Genomic DNA, 18,173 nt, shown 5'->3' with positions numbered 1-18,173 from the left:
ACCAGGTTGCTTCTCTGCCCTTCTAATCACTGATCTCCACAGGACTGGCACTTCATGATCATGTTCTAAATCCCACAATAGCTCAAAGTCTCCCTTTGTGCAGGAGTGAGAGTTGAATAGAGACTCCCTGCCCCAAGCTGTGCTGCCCCAATCTCAGCTCCAAACTCAAACTGTCCAAAAGCGAAACTAAAATGAATCCCTTTGTCTCCAAGGCTGTTTGTCCCCTCTAACTGAGAGACTGACCAGCCCTGGCTCCTCGTTGGCCCAGCACATTATCTATATAAATCACTCCATCAGAAACTCCCTATTGGCTTTTGTAGAAGTTTCCTGACTATTCGATCCCTGCTCTGGACCCTAAGCAGGCTGGGAAATGGTGTCCAGAGCCTCGGGAACCATTGTTGTAGTCCAGAGGGTTGGACCCCTGGAGGTTCAGTTCATTGTTTCAGGAGCTAGCAAACTCCAAAGAGGTTTGTACTAAAAACCTGAATAAATCTACCTATGCAGGACTGAAGTCCCAAGGTAGAAACCTTAAAGGCTAAAAATCAGGGCATTTTTCCTATTTAGATCTGAAATATGACTATATATACACACCTATTCAACTCTATCATGAAATGTGTTTCTGGTTTGCAGTCCTCAATTGAAACTTAACTCAAGGGCCTTCCCTTCTGCATTTTGTTTGCTCCAAGAGTATTTATCAAGTTCATGGTGATAACTGTTTCATGCTTTAGAAAGAAAGGCATTTCCTTTCTTAGATGAAATGCTCATAATGACCATTTCTTATGAGCAAATAACTTGTTCCTCTGTAAGAAATCTTCTTTGGGATCATGTGTTTCTCATCTATTTCAGAAACTGAGTCATCTTCCCTGCCAGAGACTAGTCTAATTAGCAGTTGTTCTCTTGAAAGATGAAGCCAGTCTCCCACCCTCCAAGAAACAGTTTAAAGAAAATCAACATACACAAAAGGCATCAGGTTTGAGGCCTTCCTGAGTGGAAGTAGTAGCTTGGGTTACAAAACACATCCTCCAGGATTGGTCTCCTGTCTCTATAAATTTACTGTCTCCTGTTTCAGCAAGCAAGAACTCAGCTGGTAGCTGAAGTTTGAAAATACCTGCCAAGGCAGATCTTGATTATTCCATGATGCAGTAGCATTACCTACAAACACAATAGCTTCCAGAAAGAAGCATTGATAGATACTGTATTTTCATAATGAAATTAGAGGCGTTCAGACACCAAGATTATTGGACATATCTTGAAAAAGTTAATACTAATGTTGCACTAAACATGAATGGATCAGCACCTGACTCTGCTTACAAGATGATAATAACACTTGAGGCAATTGAACTTAACCACAAAGTCCATAAAGGACCAAACATGAGTCTCAGAATTCTCCACTAGACCAATTATAATATTTTAACTCTGTTTAGAGGTTATCTTCTGCTTTGGAATTTTAATGAAATTTTCTTAAAACCAAAGCATGTCCATTGCTTTCAACCCCTTTCCCCCTGCTACAGCTATATTCTCACCAGACACAATGGGAGGGTGAAATAATAAGTTCTTCAAAAATCTCTTCATAGGATTCCTTTAAAATAATGACTCAATTTTTCCTACTACTAGTGTCAAACAGAATGGCTAACTCCCCCCCCCCCCCATATTTCATGTAACTACATTTTTTTTCTTTTGTTAATGGAGGGTTGGTTTACTATCTTACCTGCTTATTTCATTTCTAATAACTGTACTAACCACTGGTCCAATCCTCTCCTCGAAAGAAAAAAAAATCATGCTCAGTAAAGTTTCAGCACATGAGCAAATGAGATGAAAGGCGTTTTTTTTAAACCAAGATTGCAGCCAGCATATTTAAACTTTCTTATACATAGACTAAAAATCGTGATGCTTACGTATGCTTACATCATCCCGAATAACATATTTAAATGTGTCTAGGCTCTAGGATGGTTCTCATGGACCATTCCCTTCAGGGTGTGGCTTAGAAACTAACAAAAGCTCTGGCAATGTCTTCACATAACAGTGGAGCAAGATCCACAGGCAGGAGTGTCAACACTCTATTTTAATACATCCTAATAAGTAATGTTCTCATTTTAGGTTGATTCTAGTCTACTGTACACTTGTTTAGATAATTATTATAAATAAATACAAATTAATGTACAATCACTAGGAATTATAAAGAACTCTCTTAAAAACTTCAGATCAGAAAAAAGAAAACTTTATGCTAACATTTTAACTGCCATATTTAATAAGTATATTGGCATAATTAGTTCCTGGATAAGAGTTAACTTCAGTCTTATCAGAACAAGTAAATGCTTAAAATATCTATATTTTAAAAAGCGGTCAAATGGTTAGCATATAGTAACTATGCAAAATTTATCAAAAGAATAATGACATAAAATTTAACACTGAGCAGCAGCTTTAGAGTTTTAATTAATTAGACTAAGCAAATGTAGATCCTGTTCAAATACTTTATTTGTGTGACCAGGATATAATTCACTTTGACATCCCCAACAGCCGTAAGTGATGTGCCAAATATTACACCAATTTGTTTCATCTCATCATCCCTATTCAAGAGATGTTAGAATAATGATGAAGCTCTAAGTATAAGCTAGCCAGAACCCTAATTGAAAACTGGGAATGGATTTTATTATTTAGATTCCTTTAACTCAGGTAACGTTTCTATGTAACATGCTGAGTGGCAGCTCAAATGGTGCTGTACACAAACACCAATTGATTTTTCCTATGTGGTGACAAATTATATTAAATAACCTGTCTTTGAATAGTCCATTTCTGAGTTATTTTAATCTTTCATCTTTTTCAGTAAGAGCACTATAAAAGCTATGTTGTCTATATATACAAATGTAACAAATGGGAAACAGGCAACATGCCATTCAATCAAAAACAAATGAATCCCAGAGCTGGGGAATATTGATGATTGAAAAGGTAATGCAACCTTTTCTGTTAAGGGAGACTTGATCAACAAGATGTTTGCAAAGTTGTTGTTCAACTATATAGAAAACATCATGACTGGGCATACCACCCACTTGGGTGGCAGGATTGTCAGGAAGACCCATGGTTCTGGTGTCGGACTCTTCTGGGAGACTAGGAGAAATAGGCAGGGGGTAGGAGTAATTGAACTTCCTTAACTTTGCAGGAAACCAGCCGGAACTTACGAAAAGAGTAGAAAGAGGATGTTCTGGGCTGGGTATACCTGGAAAGCCACATTATGTTGAGGGAAGTAGGCTGCCTGCATGGGATTTGTTAGTCTGTCTTGTTTAAATGCTGAGGAAAGAGAATTTGGGGCTTCTGTTTCTCTGACCTGAAGAAAGGAAAGAAACAGATTTTTGTTCATTTAAACTCTGAGGTATGAGGATTTGGGACTTTTGCTTCCATTGACACGGTGGGGATTAGGTGAACTCTAAAAAGAGCTTTTTTCTTCTTCTTGTGAATTATCTAGTCTCTTTTCTGCTGAAGGACCAGTTGCACACAGTGGTTATATATGGTTCTGAGTTGCTTTATAACCTTAAATAAATCTTGCTTATTAACCCTTGAGCTGGGTGGTTCTTATGGTTTGCATAGCTGCTTTGGCTCCCTGTAAGATTCCAAGGGTGTGGCTGATAGCCTAGAGATCTTTGAATGGTCTTGGGGACCCTTCAACCTTGCTGGATTCTGACCTTATATGGCAACAGTGCTTTTGCCACTGAATACCTTATGCCATATATTCAGGGATACTCCTGCTGTAAGTTCCTAGTATTAATCTTTTCAAGACCACAAGGAGAGTATTCTTCGAGCAGACCCCTTACACCTGGAACTGACTGCTTTTCATATTCATTCAGAACAACATGCAAGGTGCATTTGTTTAGTTTTGCATTTGGTTCATTTTATTTTACTTGACAATTTTGTTGCTGAGATACCTAGCTCTCTTACCTATCTTTGGTGGGTAGTTTTTAGTGATGTTTGTTGTGTTTTTTCTCCCACCCCTCCATTTTTTTTTTTTTTTTAATTACAGCACTTGGCTGCCATGCTGATTTTGCTTGCAACATTTTGCAGTTAGGAATATGCAGCATTTCATGGCAGTCAGCGTGCTTCTTATAAAAAATTGACTACACAAAACAAATTTTGTGCAATGTAATTCAAGCAGAAAATGAAACAATTATTTGAAATAAAAACAAATATTGGTATGTAAATTATATGCCAGGACTGGCAGAAAATTAAATTTAACTAATTGTGAAAAAGTACCAAAGTGTAAATACTGATTTATTAATGAATTAGCTCAGTGAAACATTATTAAATGGTTTATTTATAATATCTATCATACAGAATGTGTCTATTTAACTATCTAGTTATCCAACCAAAATAAAGCAATTACAGCTTTATTGCTGGTAATATGTAATAAGTTAGTTATTTTATGTCATTATTAAGGTTATGAGTTTGTAACGGAAGTCACTTAATCCATGCCTTTCCGTGACTTTTACAGCGGTCAGTGCACCTGGCTCAAGGGCAGCTCAGGCAGCCCCTGCGCCATTCGCACTGGCCGCTGCTGGGGCAGCCTTGGGCAGCAGAGTTTGGGTGTTGGAGAGGGCAGGGGGTTGGGGCACAGGATGGGGTGAGGCGGGCTCTGGGTGGCGCTTACCTGGGGGGCTGCCCAGAAGTGGCAACATCCCCCTCGCTCAGCTGCTAGGCGGAGGCGTGGCCAGGCAGCTCTGTGCACTGCCTGCACCCAGAGTGCTGGCTTCGCAGCTCCCATTGGCCAGGAACCGCTGCCTGCCCCTCCTCCAGCACCAGCAGGGGTCCTGGGCCACGCGCCACTGCCCGCCCCTTCCCCCCAGCACCTGGGCTGCCTTCCCCTAGTACCCGCGGGGCCCCCGGGCAGTGTCCCCACCCATGTTTTAGTCAAGAGTATTTTTAGTAAAAATCATGGACAGGTCACAGACCGTGAAGTTTTGTTTACTGCCCATGACCTGTCCATAATTTTTACTAAAAATATCTGAGACTAAAATGTAGCCTTAGTCATTATTATCTGGTTGATAAGGAACTAATGCATTAATTATTTGAGAAATAACATGAATAAATCAGTTCTATTTTTATGACAACCATTCATCAAAGCCATTTTGGTGTCTCAAGAGCAAATACAACTAAATCATGCACAATCGTAAATTTTAACTTTAATAAAATTCTTTGTTAAAATGAAGTCATGACATTGTTCCAAAGATTTTAACAAATACAAGACTTAGTGGTGCTTTTTGAAAAGAAGCAATGAATATATCAAAAGAGTATATTTATATGCATTAGTTTTCAATCTTAGATGCACGGTTACATTTTCAGAGAGGTATGTTGATAGTTAGTGCCATTCCCATTCTATTTAAGGTAGCTTTCACTGCCAATTCTCCGTGCTGTGATGAAAACGTACCTCTTAGAATTATTATTACTTTTTTGCTGCAGATATATAGAAGCAAGTCAGCTCTTCAGTTTGACTCTGTACACTTCAGGGTTACACGCCAGTAGTTACCTATCTCTTTAGTAGTCTGAGCTGTTGTTCTTCATGATGCTATTTTCTGTTTGTCCTAACTTTTCTCACTTTGGTGGTTTAATTGCTTGACCACTTAGTTGTTGAAAGGGGAGATGTTTTGTATCCTTGCACTCAGTTGAATTGCTGTTTCAGCATTTGTCAGATGATGGATAGCTTCATCTCAGATCATTGTCCACAGTTAATTCTTCAAGGTGAACTTAATGTGGGAATTTCTGACTGAATTATGTTTCTCACATGTGGAATACATCGGGTACCTTTCCTTCTGCTTGTAACAGATACTCACGTAATAGATTATTTAATAAACAGACATGTGAAGTACTGTACTCGAGTGTATGCACTGGAGTTATACGATTTCTCTATGAAGACAAATTACTTGGGATATGATTCTGCCACATTGAGTAGTCTCATTACATTGAATGGAGTGCTTGTGGAGTAATTTACTACTCATTGTGACAATTAGGCTCTTCATAACAGAAACAGAACTTAGAAAGTATAGTTATGCAATATTAAACCAAAGCATATAAGATCAAAGATCATGACATATATCACCAAAGATCAATAGATTTTTGCTTCATGTTAACTTTGAGGTCAGTGTATAGAAGAAACTAGGGAATTGAACTGATTTAATTATTGAAGGAAATCACTTAGTTTCTAAATTGTGCACAAAAATCCATTAATAAAAAAAAAGATTGAATTCAGTATCTCCTTTCTAAGCTTATTATTTTGAAACTTTTACAGTCCATAAATGTACTTAGTGGTATTTAAAACTTATCACCTTTTTTTTAAATGAGTGCATCAGCTACGTGCACACATTTTTCCTCCTACAGATCTTCTGCTTAGTAGGATGATTATTTGATTGAAACATATTGTCCATGGAAGTGTGCATAATACAAGCCATGCAAAATCTTCTGGTCAGTATTTGACCAAAGGTGTATAGAAAACAAATTTTAATTATGTGTCTGAGGATTCTTTTTTTAGCTTTTTAACATATTAGGGAACAGACACTGTAAAGGTCTATGAAGGAGAAAACATTTTATATATGCATTTTGCTGGATGCAAAGATTTGATTACTGCAATGTGCTTTGTTTGGTGGTATACTGAAAGACTACTGAGAAACTCATTTGGTGCAGATTGCAGCTACCTACCTATTAGGTGGTGCAGCCAAACAGTATGTGTTACATTATCCAAGAAATACATAGGCTTTGCTCAAGGAGTTGACTTCGATTTGCTAAGCCCTGTGTGGCTGTTGTCCTGGCTATCTGAGAAACCATCTTTCCACCCTTGTCTCACCATAATAGATGAGGTCAGCCAGTGTGTCCAAGCTGATTGTCCCTAGTTTTTTGTCTGGTGCTGGTGCCAGAATGGATTCAGGGCAGGACTTTTCACTCTGAAATGTACTCCCCGTGGTTGTCAAATGAGGAATAAGGTAGCAAAGGACTTGATCCTGCTCCCACTCGAGTCATTGAGGTTTTTGTCATTTGATTGAACTAGAGAAGAATTGAGGCCCAAAACTGAAGACATCTTCCCAAAAATGTACTGGGCAGTGTGGTCTGGAAGAATGAGCACAAAGCTGGGAGTCCCTGACTCACTGAAGTGACTTGCTCTGGGCCACACACTTTTCGGTCTCAGTCTCCCCATTTGACATTAGCTCTGTGCCATTGTAACTCCACTGAACAGATTGGAGGATCAGGGCTGATAAATTTAATTTATGAAAACTATGTAGTGTCCCTCAGTCTTTTTTAGGGGTACTGTACAGATACAGCTAATAGTGAAGTTTGATATCACCATGGCTGCTAATTTTAAATGAAAGAAAAAAAACTTGGAAAGTGTTGCCTCCAGTTGTAGTTAAGGGCCAAGTCCTCCTCTCCTTAATGAAGTGAAAAAATCTCTCTGAAGTTGCATAGATTAAATAACATCAAAGCACTTTTAGAAATTACATTGGCCAAAAGAATTGTTAAACTTTGCAATTACATGTATCAAAGCTGTAAACTGTTCAGTGTTCCCTCTCATTGTAATGTGTCCAAAAATAGGTCTATTTTGCACACAGGAGGGGCCTGGTCTACACTACAGCATTAGGTTGACATAAGGCAGCTTACGTAGAACTTATGTCTATTAAGTCAGTGTATACATTACAGCCTTGCTCCTGTTGATGTAAGTGCCCTACTACATCAGCATAATAACTCCACATCCATGAGAGGCATAGAGCTTATGTCAGTGTAGTTAAGGTGACAATGTCCCAGTAGACACTGCATTACTTACAGCTATTGGCTCTCATTCTTGTCAATTTCATAGCTCTCCTGGAGACATGAAAGTGATAAGAAAGTCAGCTTCAGGCTCCACAGCCAGACTGCTGCCTGATCTCTGTTCTAAGCTGGGCTTCCACCCGCGTTCCCGTCTCAGGCTGACTCAAGGGTCCCCCCTGGGGAGCACTGCTGTCCCACCCGGGGTCCCCGCTCCCAACCAGGCTATCACCCTGGCTCCCCACTCCAATCCGGGCTGCCGCCAGGGCTCTCAGCTCCCCACCAGGTAGCTGACCAGATTCTGGGCACAGATCTCCCCGCTGGGAGCCCAGCTTGCCTCTGCCTCTGCAGAGCTCTCCACTCCCCACTGGGAATGGGGCAACTGCACCAGGCTTCTCGGCTCCCTGCCGAGAATGCCACAGCTGACCGGACACCAGATGTGGATCTCCCTGCCGGAACCCTGGCTGCCCTCAGCTGGGAGCTATGTGCCCAGAGTCTGGTTGGTTGCTGTGCTCCGGTGGGGAGTGGAGAGCCCAGGGGGGAGGGGGCGGAGGGCAGCCAGTCTCTGGACAAGGAGATCTGTGCGTGTCAGGTCAGCTGCCCCATTCCCAGTGGGAAGCAGGGAGCCAGGGGGGAGGGAGGACAGCTGGGCTCCTGGTGGAGAGCTACCCATGGATCTGAGAGCCCTAACTTTCAGCCCCCCCACACTGCCCCTCTTAAGTTGGTGGAAGCACTCCTGGTGAGGATGCACACCACTGACAGAAGAAGGGCAGTGTGGACATGAACCACCACAGTAATTACTGTACCTAATATAGGTCGACTTAAGTTTATAGTGTAGACATGTCCTATGGGCAGGTGGCGTATGCGTGCATTTGGTACAAGGAGCTCCTGGCCCTCAAAGATTGCGTAAAGGCTTTGAAGGCCAGGGTGTCTGAGCTGGAGGAGCTAAGGGAGACAGAGAGGTACATAGATGAGACTTTCCGGGACACAGTAGAATGGTCCCACCCCCTGTCTGACAGCCTCTGTGCTGTTGAGGAGGATGAAAGTCCCAGCAAAGGAGAGCATCTTATTGGAACAGAGTGAAACAATCCCATAGTTGGGACCTTCCTTCCAGATGATGATGTGGTATCCTCTCGCACTGAGGATACCTCTCCAGGGGAGGGAACTCCAACTATTAGAAAGAGACAGATATTAGTATTATCCAATTTGATCGTTAGAAACATAGATAGCTGGGTTTGCGATAACAGGGAGAACTGCATGGTGCCTTGCCTTCCTGGTGCGAAGGTTGCAGATCTCTCGAGACAGCTAGATGGACTTATGTGTAGTGCTGGGGAGGAGCCAGTGGTCGTGGTACATGTAGGTACCAATGACATAGGGAAGGATAGGAGACGAGAGCAGCGCCAGGGTTTTTGCCGCTCTAGGCAGCAGCGATCCTCCTCTGAGCATTCGGCGGCGGGTGTCCTTCTGCTCCGCATCTTCGGGGCACTTCGGCGATGGGTCCCAGAGCGAGTGAAGGACCTGCCGCCGAAGACTTGGAGCGGAAGGACCCCCTGCCACCGAATTGCCACTGAGGGAGGCAAAATGCCGCCCCCCCAAATCTTGCCACCCTAGGTGACCGCCTAGGGTCGCCTAGTGGAAGCGCCGGCCCTGATAGGAGAGAGGTCCTGGAGGCCAAATTTAGGCTGCTAGGTAAGAGATTGAAATCCAAGACCTCCATGGTAGCATTCTCTGAAATGCTCCCAGTTCCACGCGCAGAACCAGACAGACAGGCAAAACTGCAGGGTCTCAATGCATGGATGAGATGATGGTGTAGGAAGGAGGGGGTTCAATTATTAGGAATTGGGGAAACTTTTGGGAAAGGGGGAGCCTATACAGGAAGTATGAGCTCCACCTAAACCAAAATGGAACCAGATTGCTGGCCCTTAACATTAAAAAGGTCATAAAGCAGATTCTAAACTAAGGGCTGGGGGAAAGCCGACCAGTGTGGAGGAGCACATGGTTCGGACATCCCTTAGAGGAAGATCTATTAATAGAGAATCTCTCTGTTCTAGTGAGGACGAGAGGATGGAAAATGATAAAATACAGGCAGGGTCTGATCAGAAACAGTCAAATAAAAAAGAGTTCCATTCAGTTACATTGTGTAATGGCAGACAGCTTAAAGGAGACAAGTTTTTAAAGTGCTTATATACCAACGCTAGAAGTCTAAAGAATAAAATGGGTGAACTAGAGTGCCTGGTATTAAATGAGGATATTGATATAATAGGCATCACAGAAACTTGATGGAATGAGGATAATCAATGGGATACAGTAATACTAGGGTACAAAATATATTGGAAGGACAGAAGAGGTCGTGCTGGTTGGGGAATAGCACTATATGTGAAAGAAAGCGTAGAATCAAATGAAGTAAAAATCATAAATGAATCAAACTGTACCATAGAATCTCTATGGTTAAAAATTCCATGCTCTAATAATAAGAATATAGCAGTGGGGATATATTAGCAACCATCTGACCAGGATGGTGATAATGACTGTGAAATGCTCAGGGAGATTAGAGAGGCTATTAAAATAAAAAACTCAATAATAATAATAATGGGGATTTCAATTATCTCCATATTGACTGGGTACATATCACCTCAGGACGGGATGCAGAGATAAAGTTGCTTGACACCTTAAATGACTGCTTCTTGGAGCAGCTGGTCCCGGAACCCACCAGAGGAGAGACAATTCTTGATTTAGTCCTAAGTGGAGCACAGGATCTGGTCCAAGAGGTGAATATAGCTAAACTGCTTGGTAATAGTGACCATAATATAATTAAATTTAATATCCCTCTGGCAGGAAAAACACCATGCCAGCCCAACACTGTAGCATTTAATTTCAGAAAGGGGAACTACACAAAAATGAGGAGGTTAGTTAAACAGAAATTAAAGGGTACAGTGCCAAAAGTGAAATCTCTGCAAGCTGCATGGAAACTTTTTAAAGACACCATAATAGAGGCTCAACTTAAATGTATACCCCAAATTAAAAAACATAGTAAGAGAACCAAAAAAGTGCCACCGTGGCTAAACAACAAAGTAAAACAAGCAGTGAGAGGCAAAAAGGCATTCTTTAAAAAGTGGAAGTTAAATCCTAGTGAGGAAAATAGAAAGGCGGATAAACACTGGCAAATGAAGTGTAAAAATACAATTAGGAAGGCCAAAAAAGAGTTTGAGGAACAGTTAGCCAAAGACTCAAAAAGTAATAGCAAATTTTTTTTAAGTACATCAAAAGCAGGAAGCCTGCTAAACAACCAGGGGGCCACTGGACAATGGAGATGCTAAAGGCGCACTCAAGGACGATAAGGCCATTGCGGAGAAAATAAATGAATTCTTTGCATTGGTCTTCACGGCTGAGGATGTGAGGGAGTTCCCAAACCTGAGCCATTCTTTTTAGGTGACAGATCTAAGTCACCAGGACCAGATGGTATTCACCCAAGAGTTCTGAAGGAACTCAAATCTGAAATTGCAGAACTATTAACTGTAGTCTGTAACCTATCATTTAAATCAGCTTCTGTACCAGATGACTGGAGGATAGCTAATGTGACGCCAATTTTTAAAAAGGGCTACAGAGGTGATCCCGGCAATTACAGGCCTGTAAGCCTAACTTCAGTACTGGGCAAACTGGTTGAAACTATAATAAAGAACAATATTGTCACACATATAAATGAACATAATTTGTTGAGGAAGAATCAGCATGTTTTTAGTGGAGGGAAATCATGCCTCACCAATCTACTAGAATTATTTGAGGGGGGTCAACAAGCATGTGGACCAAGGGGATAGAGTGGATATAGTGTACTTAGCTTTTCAGAAAGCCTTTGACAAGGTCCCTCCCCAAAGGCTCTTATGCAAAGTAAGCTGCCACAGGATAAGAGGAAAGGTGCTCTCATGGATTGGTAACTGGTTAAAAGATAGGAAACAAAGGGTAGGTATAAATGGTCAGTTTTCAGAATGGAGAGGTAAATAGTGGTGTCCCCCCACCAGTCCTATTGAACATATTCATAAATGATCTGGAAAAAGGGGTAAACAGTGAGGTGGCAAAATTTGCAGACGATACAAAATTACTAAAGATAGTTAAGATCCAGGGAGACTACGAAGAGCTACAAAAGGATCTCTCAAAACTGGGTGACTGGGCAACAAAATGGCAGATGAAATTTAATGTTGATAAATGTAAAGTAATGCACATTGGAAGGCATAATCCCAAATGTACATATAAAATGAAGGAGTCTAAATTAGCTGTTACCGCTCAAGAAAGAGATCTTGGAGTCATTATGGATAGTTCTCTGAAAACATCCACTCAATGTGCAGCAGCAGTCAAAAAAGCAAACAGAATGCTGGGAATAATTAAGAAAGGAATAGATAATAGGACAGAAAATATCATGTTGCCTCTATATAAATCCATGATATGCCCACATCATGAATAATGTGTGCAGATGTGGTCGCCCCATCTCAAAAAAGATATATTAGAATTAGAAAAGGTTCAGAAAAGGGCAACAAAAATTATCAGGGGTATGGAACGGCTTCCGTGTGAGGAGAGATTAATAAGACTAGGACTTTTCAGATTGGAAAAGAGACGGCTAAGGGGAGATATGATTGAGGTCTATAAAATCATGACTGGTGTAGAGAAAGTAGATAAGGAAATGTTGTTTACTACTTCTCATAACACAAGAACTAGGGGTCACCAAATGAAATTAATAGGCAGCAGGTTTAAAACAAACATAAGGAAGTGTTTTTTTCACACAATACACAGTCAACATGTGGAATTCCTTGCCAGAGGATGTTGTGAAGGCCAAGACTATAACAGGGTTCAAAAAAGAACTAGATAAATTCATGGAGGATAGGTCTATCAATGGCTATTAGCCAGGATGGGCAGGAATGGTGTCCCTGGCCTCTGTTTGCCAGAAGCTGGGAATAAGCAATAGGGGGTTGATCACTTGGTGATTGCCTGTTCTGTTTATTCTCTCTGGGACACCTGGCACTGACCACTGTCAGAGGGCAGGATACTGGGCTAGATGGACCTTTGGTCTGACCCAGTAGGGCCATTCTTATGTTCTTAAGTAACTTCCAGGATGAGTGGGTTTCTTGCCTGCGCTAGTATGTAGCTGTATCATTGTACATTTGTGTTGCTTTCTGCAGGTTTTTAAGGAACATTTCTGTCTATATAATAACTTAGATATATGATTTTGGATTCTGATCTATACTCTTTGAGCAACCAGTAACTGTTTAGGAGATGTAATAACAACAGATACCTGACTTAATTCTTTCTCTCACTGCAGCTGCACTCTGAGTGTCACTCTGGAGCAGGCTATAATTCTTGCTCGGAGCCATGGACTACCTCCTCGCTATATTATGCAAGCTACAGATGTGATGCGCAAACAGGTAGGCCAGCCTTATACTTCAGAATGTTAACATTTCTCTATAGGAATGTCATGTGTTCAGCCAAAAAATGAATTAACTAGTCATTTTTCTCAAGAGCGATAGTGACTTAGATAATTATAATATCCAAAAACTAGCTGTCTCTTTAAATTAGTTACAAGATAATTTGAGAATGGTCTGACTTTTTTTAGACAAAGGAAATGCAGTAGATCTAATCTTACCTGGATTTCAGTGAGGCATTTGATACAGTTCCACATGGGAAATTATTCGTTAAATTGGAGAAGATGGGGATTAATATGAGAATTGAAAGGTGGATAAGGATCTAGTTAAAGGGGAGACTACAATGGATCATACTAAAAGCTGAACTGTCAGGCTGAAAGGAGGTTACTAGTGGAGTTCCTCAGGAATCGGTCTTGGGACCAATCTTATTTAACATTTTTACTACTGACCTTGGCACAAAGTGTGCTAATAAAATTTGTGGATGACACAAAATTGGGAGGTATAGCCAATATGGAGGAGGACCAGAATATCATACAAGAAAATCTGGATGACCTTGTAAATGGGAGTAATAGAAATGGGATGAAATTTAATAGTGCACAGTGCAAGGTAATGCATTTAGGGACTAATAACAATAGAATTTTTGCCATATGCTGGGGACTTATCAGTTTGAAGAGACAGAGGAGGAGAAAGACTTGGGTGTATTGGTTGATCACAGGATGACTATAAGCTGTCAATGTGATGTGGCCATGAAAAAGAATAATGCAGTCCTAGGGTGCATCTGGTGAGGTATTTCCAGTAGAGACAGGAAAGTGCTAGTACAAATATACAAGGCACTTGAGACTTCTTCTGGAATACTGTGTGCAATTCTGGTCTCCCATGTTTAAGAAAGATGAATTCAAACTGGAACAGGTGCAGAGAAGGGCTACTAGGATGATCCAAAGAATGGAAAATCTACCTTATTAGAGATGACTTAAAGAGCTTGGCTTATTTAGCCTAACCAAAAAAAGGCTGAGGGGAGATATGATAGCCAATAGCCAGAGACAGAACACTAGATGGGGAGGGCTCTGGGTTACTGCAGAAAATTCTTTACCTGGTGAGTCTTGCCCACATGCTTAGGGTCAAACTGATTGCTATATTTGGGATAGGGAAGGAATTTTCCCACGGGTCAGATTGGCAATTGGCAGATTGGCTAAGCAGCAGTTCTGCAGAAAAGGACCTAGGGATTACAGTGGACGAGAAGCTGGATATGAGTCAACAGTGTGCCCTTCTTGCTTACAGTATATTGGGCTGCATTTGTAGGATCATTGCCAGCAGATCGAGGGATGTGATTATTCCCCTCTATTCAGCATTAGTGAGGCCACATCTGGAGTATTTCATCCAGTTTTGGGCCTCATACTATAGAAAGGATGTGGACAAATTGGAGACAGTCCAGCGAAAATGATTAGGGGACTGGGGCACATGACTTATGAGGAGAGGCTGAGGGAACTGGTCTTATTTAGTCTGCAGAAAAGAGTGAGGGAGGATTTGATAGCAGCCTTCAACTACCTGAAGGGGGGTTCCAAAAAGGATGGAGCTAGGCTGTTCTCAGTGGTGGCAGATGACAGAACAAGGAGCAATGGTCTAAAGTTGCAGTTGGGGAGGTCTAGGTTGGATATTAGGAAAAACTATTTCACTAGGAGGGTGTTGAAGCACTGGAATGGGTTACCTAGGAAGGTGGTGCAATCTCCATCCATAGAGGTTTTTAAAGTCAGGCTTGACAAAGCCCTAGCTGGGGTGATTTAGTTGAGGTTGGTCCTGCTTTGAGCAGGGGGTTGGACTAGATGACGTCCTGAAGTCTCTTCCAACCCTAATCTCCTATGATTCTATGATTGGCAGAGACCCTGGGGGAATTTTGCCTTCCTCTGCACTAGTGGTTCTTAACCAGGGGTCCGGGGCCCCCTGGGGGCCAAAGCATGTTTCAGCGGGTCCACCAAACCCTAGAATGCAGGGCAGAAAGCCGAAGCCCTGCCACACAGGACTGCAGCATGGGGCACTGCGCCCCACCACCTGGGGCTGAAGCCGAAGACTGAGCAACTAAGCTTTGTGGTGCCCCCTGTGGTGTGGGACCCAGGGCAGTTGCCCTGTTTGCTATCCTCTAATGCTGGCCCTGGCTTTTATACACAGAAAAACAGTTGCTGTGGCACAGCTGGGCCGTGGAATTTCTCTAGCATGTTGGTGCGGGGAGGGGGGCTCAGAAAGAAAAAGGTTGAGAACCCCTGCTCTGCAGCATGGGGCATGGATCACTTGCAGGTTTAAACTAGTATAAATTGTTAATTCTCGAAAAACAATGAGGAGTCTTTTGTTAGTCTCTAAGGTGCCACATTTATTTGGGCATAAGCTTTCATGGGATATAACCCACTTCATCAGCTGCATGGAGTGGAAAATAGAGTAAGCAGGAATAAATACACAGCACATGAAAAGATGGGAAACTTGACGTCTTTAAACCATGATTTGAGGGCTTCAGTAACTCGGCCACAGGTTAGGGGTCTATTACAGGAGTGAGTGGGTGATGTTCTGTGGGCTACAATGTGCAGGAGGTCAGATTAGATGATCATGATGGTTAAAGCCCTCCACATATCATGTATGCGGATATCCATGGATATGAATCGGTATCCGCAGAGCTCGAGGGCTCTACTGGGAACCACAACGGTGAAAGCAGCAGCATGTCAGGCCACCACTCACAGGAGCCAGTGCCCAATGCAGGCTATTCCTCCGGCATGGCTGTACCGCTGTTTTTCTAATAGGCTGGAGGAGGACAAGGTAAAAGGTAATCTACTGAAAGAAAGATTGGCTACAATAGTGTAATGAGAGATGACCAAGACCTAAAAAAGCTTTTTAATGATAGGGATGGGAAGAAATGAATTCACATGATGGAGGGAAATGAATAAATATTTTGGAGGAAATAATGAGTACAGTAACTCCTCACTTAACGTTGTAGTTATGTTCCTGAAAAATGTGACTTTAAGTGAAACAATGTTAAACGAATCCAATTTCCCCATAAGAATTAATGTAAATAGAGAAGGTTGGGTTCCAGAAAAAAAAATTTGCCAGACAAAAGACATTATATACATATACAGTATATGTTTTAAATAATTTTAAACAAACCATTTAATACTGTACTCACCAATGAGGATTGTGAAGCGTGGTTGAGGCACGGGCATAGCTGGAAGGGGCATTGGGACTTGCCCCATTCTGCCCACCTAGCACTCCTGCTGGGAAGTGGGGTTGGGGGCTTGCCCACTTCCCGGCTGGAATGCCGGGCGGGCAGAGTGGGGCAAGCCAAACAACCTTATAATGGAATATTGTGCGACTTTAAATGAGAATATTCTCTATAGATCAGCAACCTAATAACGAAATAATGTTAACCGGGATGACTTTCAGTGAGGAGCTACTGTAGATTTAGCAAGACACTAGATTTTTTGAGGGGGAGGGGAACAAGAATAATTGTTTTAAATACATACACTATACAAGTATTCTAGTCAGATATTCATAAATGTTTTAGTTACATAGTGGGTACAATATACCCTCTGCCATTTAATGTATCTTCAGAGAATCTTGTAATTCAACTCAAACTAAGGATATGTCTACACTACGGGATTAATCCGAATTTACAGAATTCGAATTTTGGAAACAGATTGTATAAAGTCGAATGTATGCGGCCACACTAAGCACATTAATTCGGCGGTGTGCGTCCATGTACCGGGGCTAGCGTCGATTTTCGGAGCGTTGCACTGTGGGTAGTTATCCCATAGCTATCCCATAGTTCCCGCAGTCTCCCCCGCCCATTGGAATTCTGGGTTGAGATCCCAGTGCCTGATGGGGCAAAAAACATTGTCGCAGGTTGTTCTGGGTACAACCTCACCCCTCCCTCCATGAAAGCAACGGCAGACAACTGTTTCGCGCTTTTTTTCCTGGGTGAACACAGCAGACGCCATACCACGGCAAGCATGGAGCCCGCTCAGCTCAAGACAGCAGTCATGAACATTGTAAACACCTCACGCATTATCGTTCAGTTTATGCTAAACCAGGACCAGAAAAATGAGGCGAGGAGGAGGCGGCGACGGCAGTGCAGCGACGAGAGTGATGAGGATGAGGACATGGACACAGACTTCTCTCAAACCATGGGTCCTGGCGCTTTGGAGATCATGTTGTTGATGGGGCAGGTTCTATCCATGGAACGCCGATTCTGGGCCCAGGAAACAAGCACAGACTGGTGGGACCGCATAGTGTTGCAGGTGTGGGACGATTCCCAGTGGCTGCGAAACTTTCGCATGCGTAAGGGCACTTTCATGGAACTTTGTGACTTGCTTTCCCCTGCCTTGAAGCGCCAGAATACCAGGATGAGAGCAGCCCTCACAGTTGAGAAGCGAGTGGCGATAGCCCTGTGGAAGCTTGCAACGCCAGGCAGATACGCCAGGCAGTAAGGAATCAATTTGGAGTGGGCAAATCTACTGTGGGGGCTACTGTCATGCAAGTAGCTAAAGCAATCATTGAGCTGCTGCTACAAAAGGTAATGACTCTGGGAAATGTGCAGGCCATAGTGGATGGCTTTGCTGCAATGGGATTCCCTAACTGTGGTGGGGCGATAGATGGAACCCATATACCTATCTTGGCACCAGAGCACCAGGGTACCCAGTACATAAACCACAAGGGTTACTTTTCAATGGTGCTACAAGCACTGGTGGATCACAGGGGACGTTTCACCAACATCAACGTGGGCTGGCCAGGAAGGGTTCATGACGCTCGCGTCTTCAGGAACACTACTCTGTTTAAACGGCTGCAGCAAGGGACTTACTTCCTGGACCAGAAAGTAACCATTGGGGATGTTGAAATACCTATAGTTATCCTTGGGGACCCAGCCTACCCCTTAATGCCATGGCTCATGAAGCCATACACAGGCAGCCTGGACAGGAGTCAGGAGCTGTTCAACTACAGGCTGAGCAAGTGCAGAAT

At 42.4% G+C, this 18,173-nt stretch overlaps 1 protein-coding gene across 2 annotated transcripts in view; it reads left to right on the top strand.

The window, feature by feature from the left end:
• The window catches only part of PREX2 (phosphatidylinositol-3,4,5-trisphosphate dependent Rac exchange factor 2), a 280,651-nt gene that overhangs the window by 245,266 nt on the left and 17,212 nt on the right, over positions 1-18,173 (top strand). For both annotated transcript variants that reach the window (XM_054020338.1, XM_054020337.1), the window contains exon 38: positions 13,082-13,184. In XM_054020338.1, the coding sequence (XP_053876313.1) occupies positions 13,082-13,184 (103 nt within the window). The remainder of the gene's footprint in view (positions 1-13,081; positions 13,185-18,173) is intronic.

Source organism: Malaclemys terrapin, chromosome 2 (assembly GCF_027887155.1).
Source record: "Malaclemys terrapin pileata isolate rMalTer1 chromosome 2, rMalTer1.hap1, whole genome shotgun sequence".
NCBI lineage: Eukaryota > Metazoa > Chordata > Testudines > Emydidae > Malaclemys > Malaclemys terrapin.
This window is presented reverse-complemented; position numbering and strand designations above follow the sequence as displayed.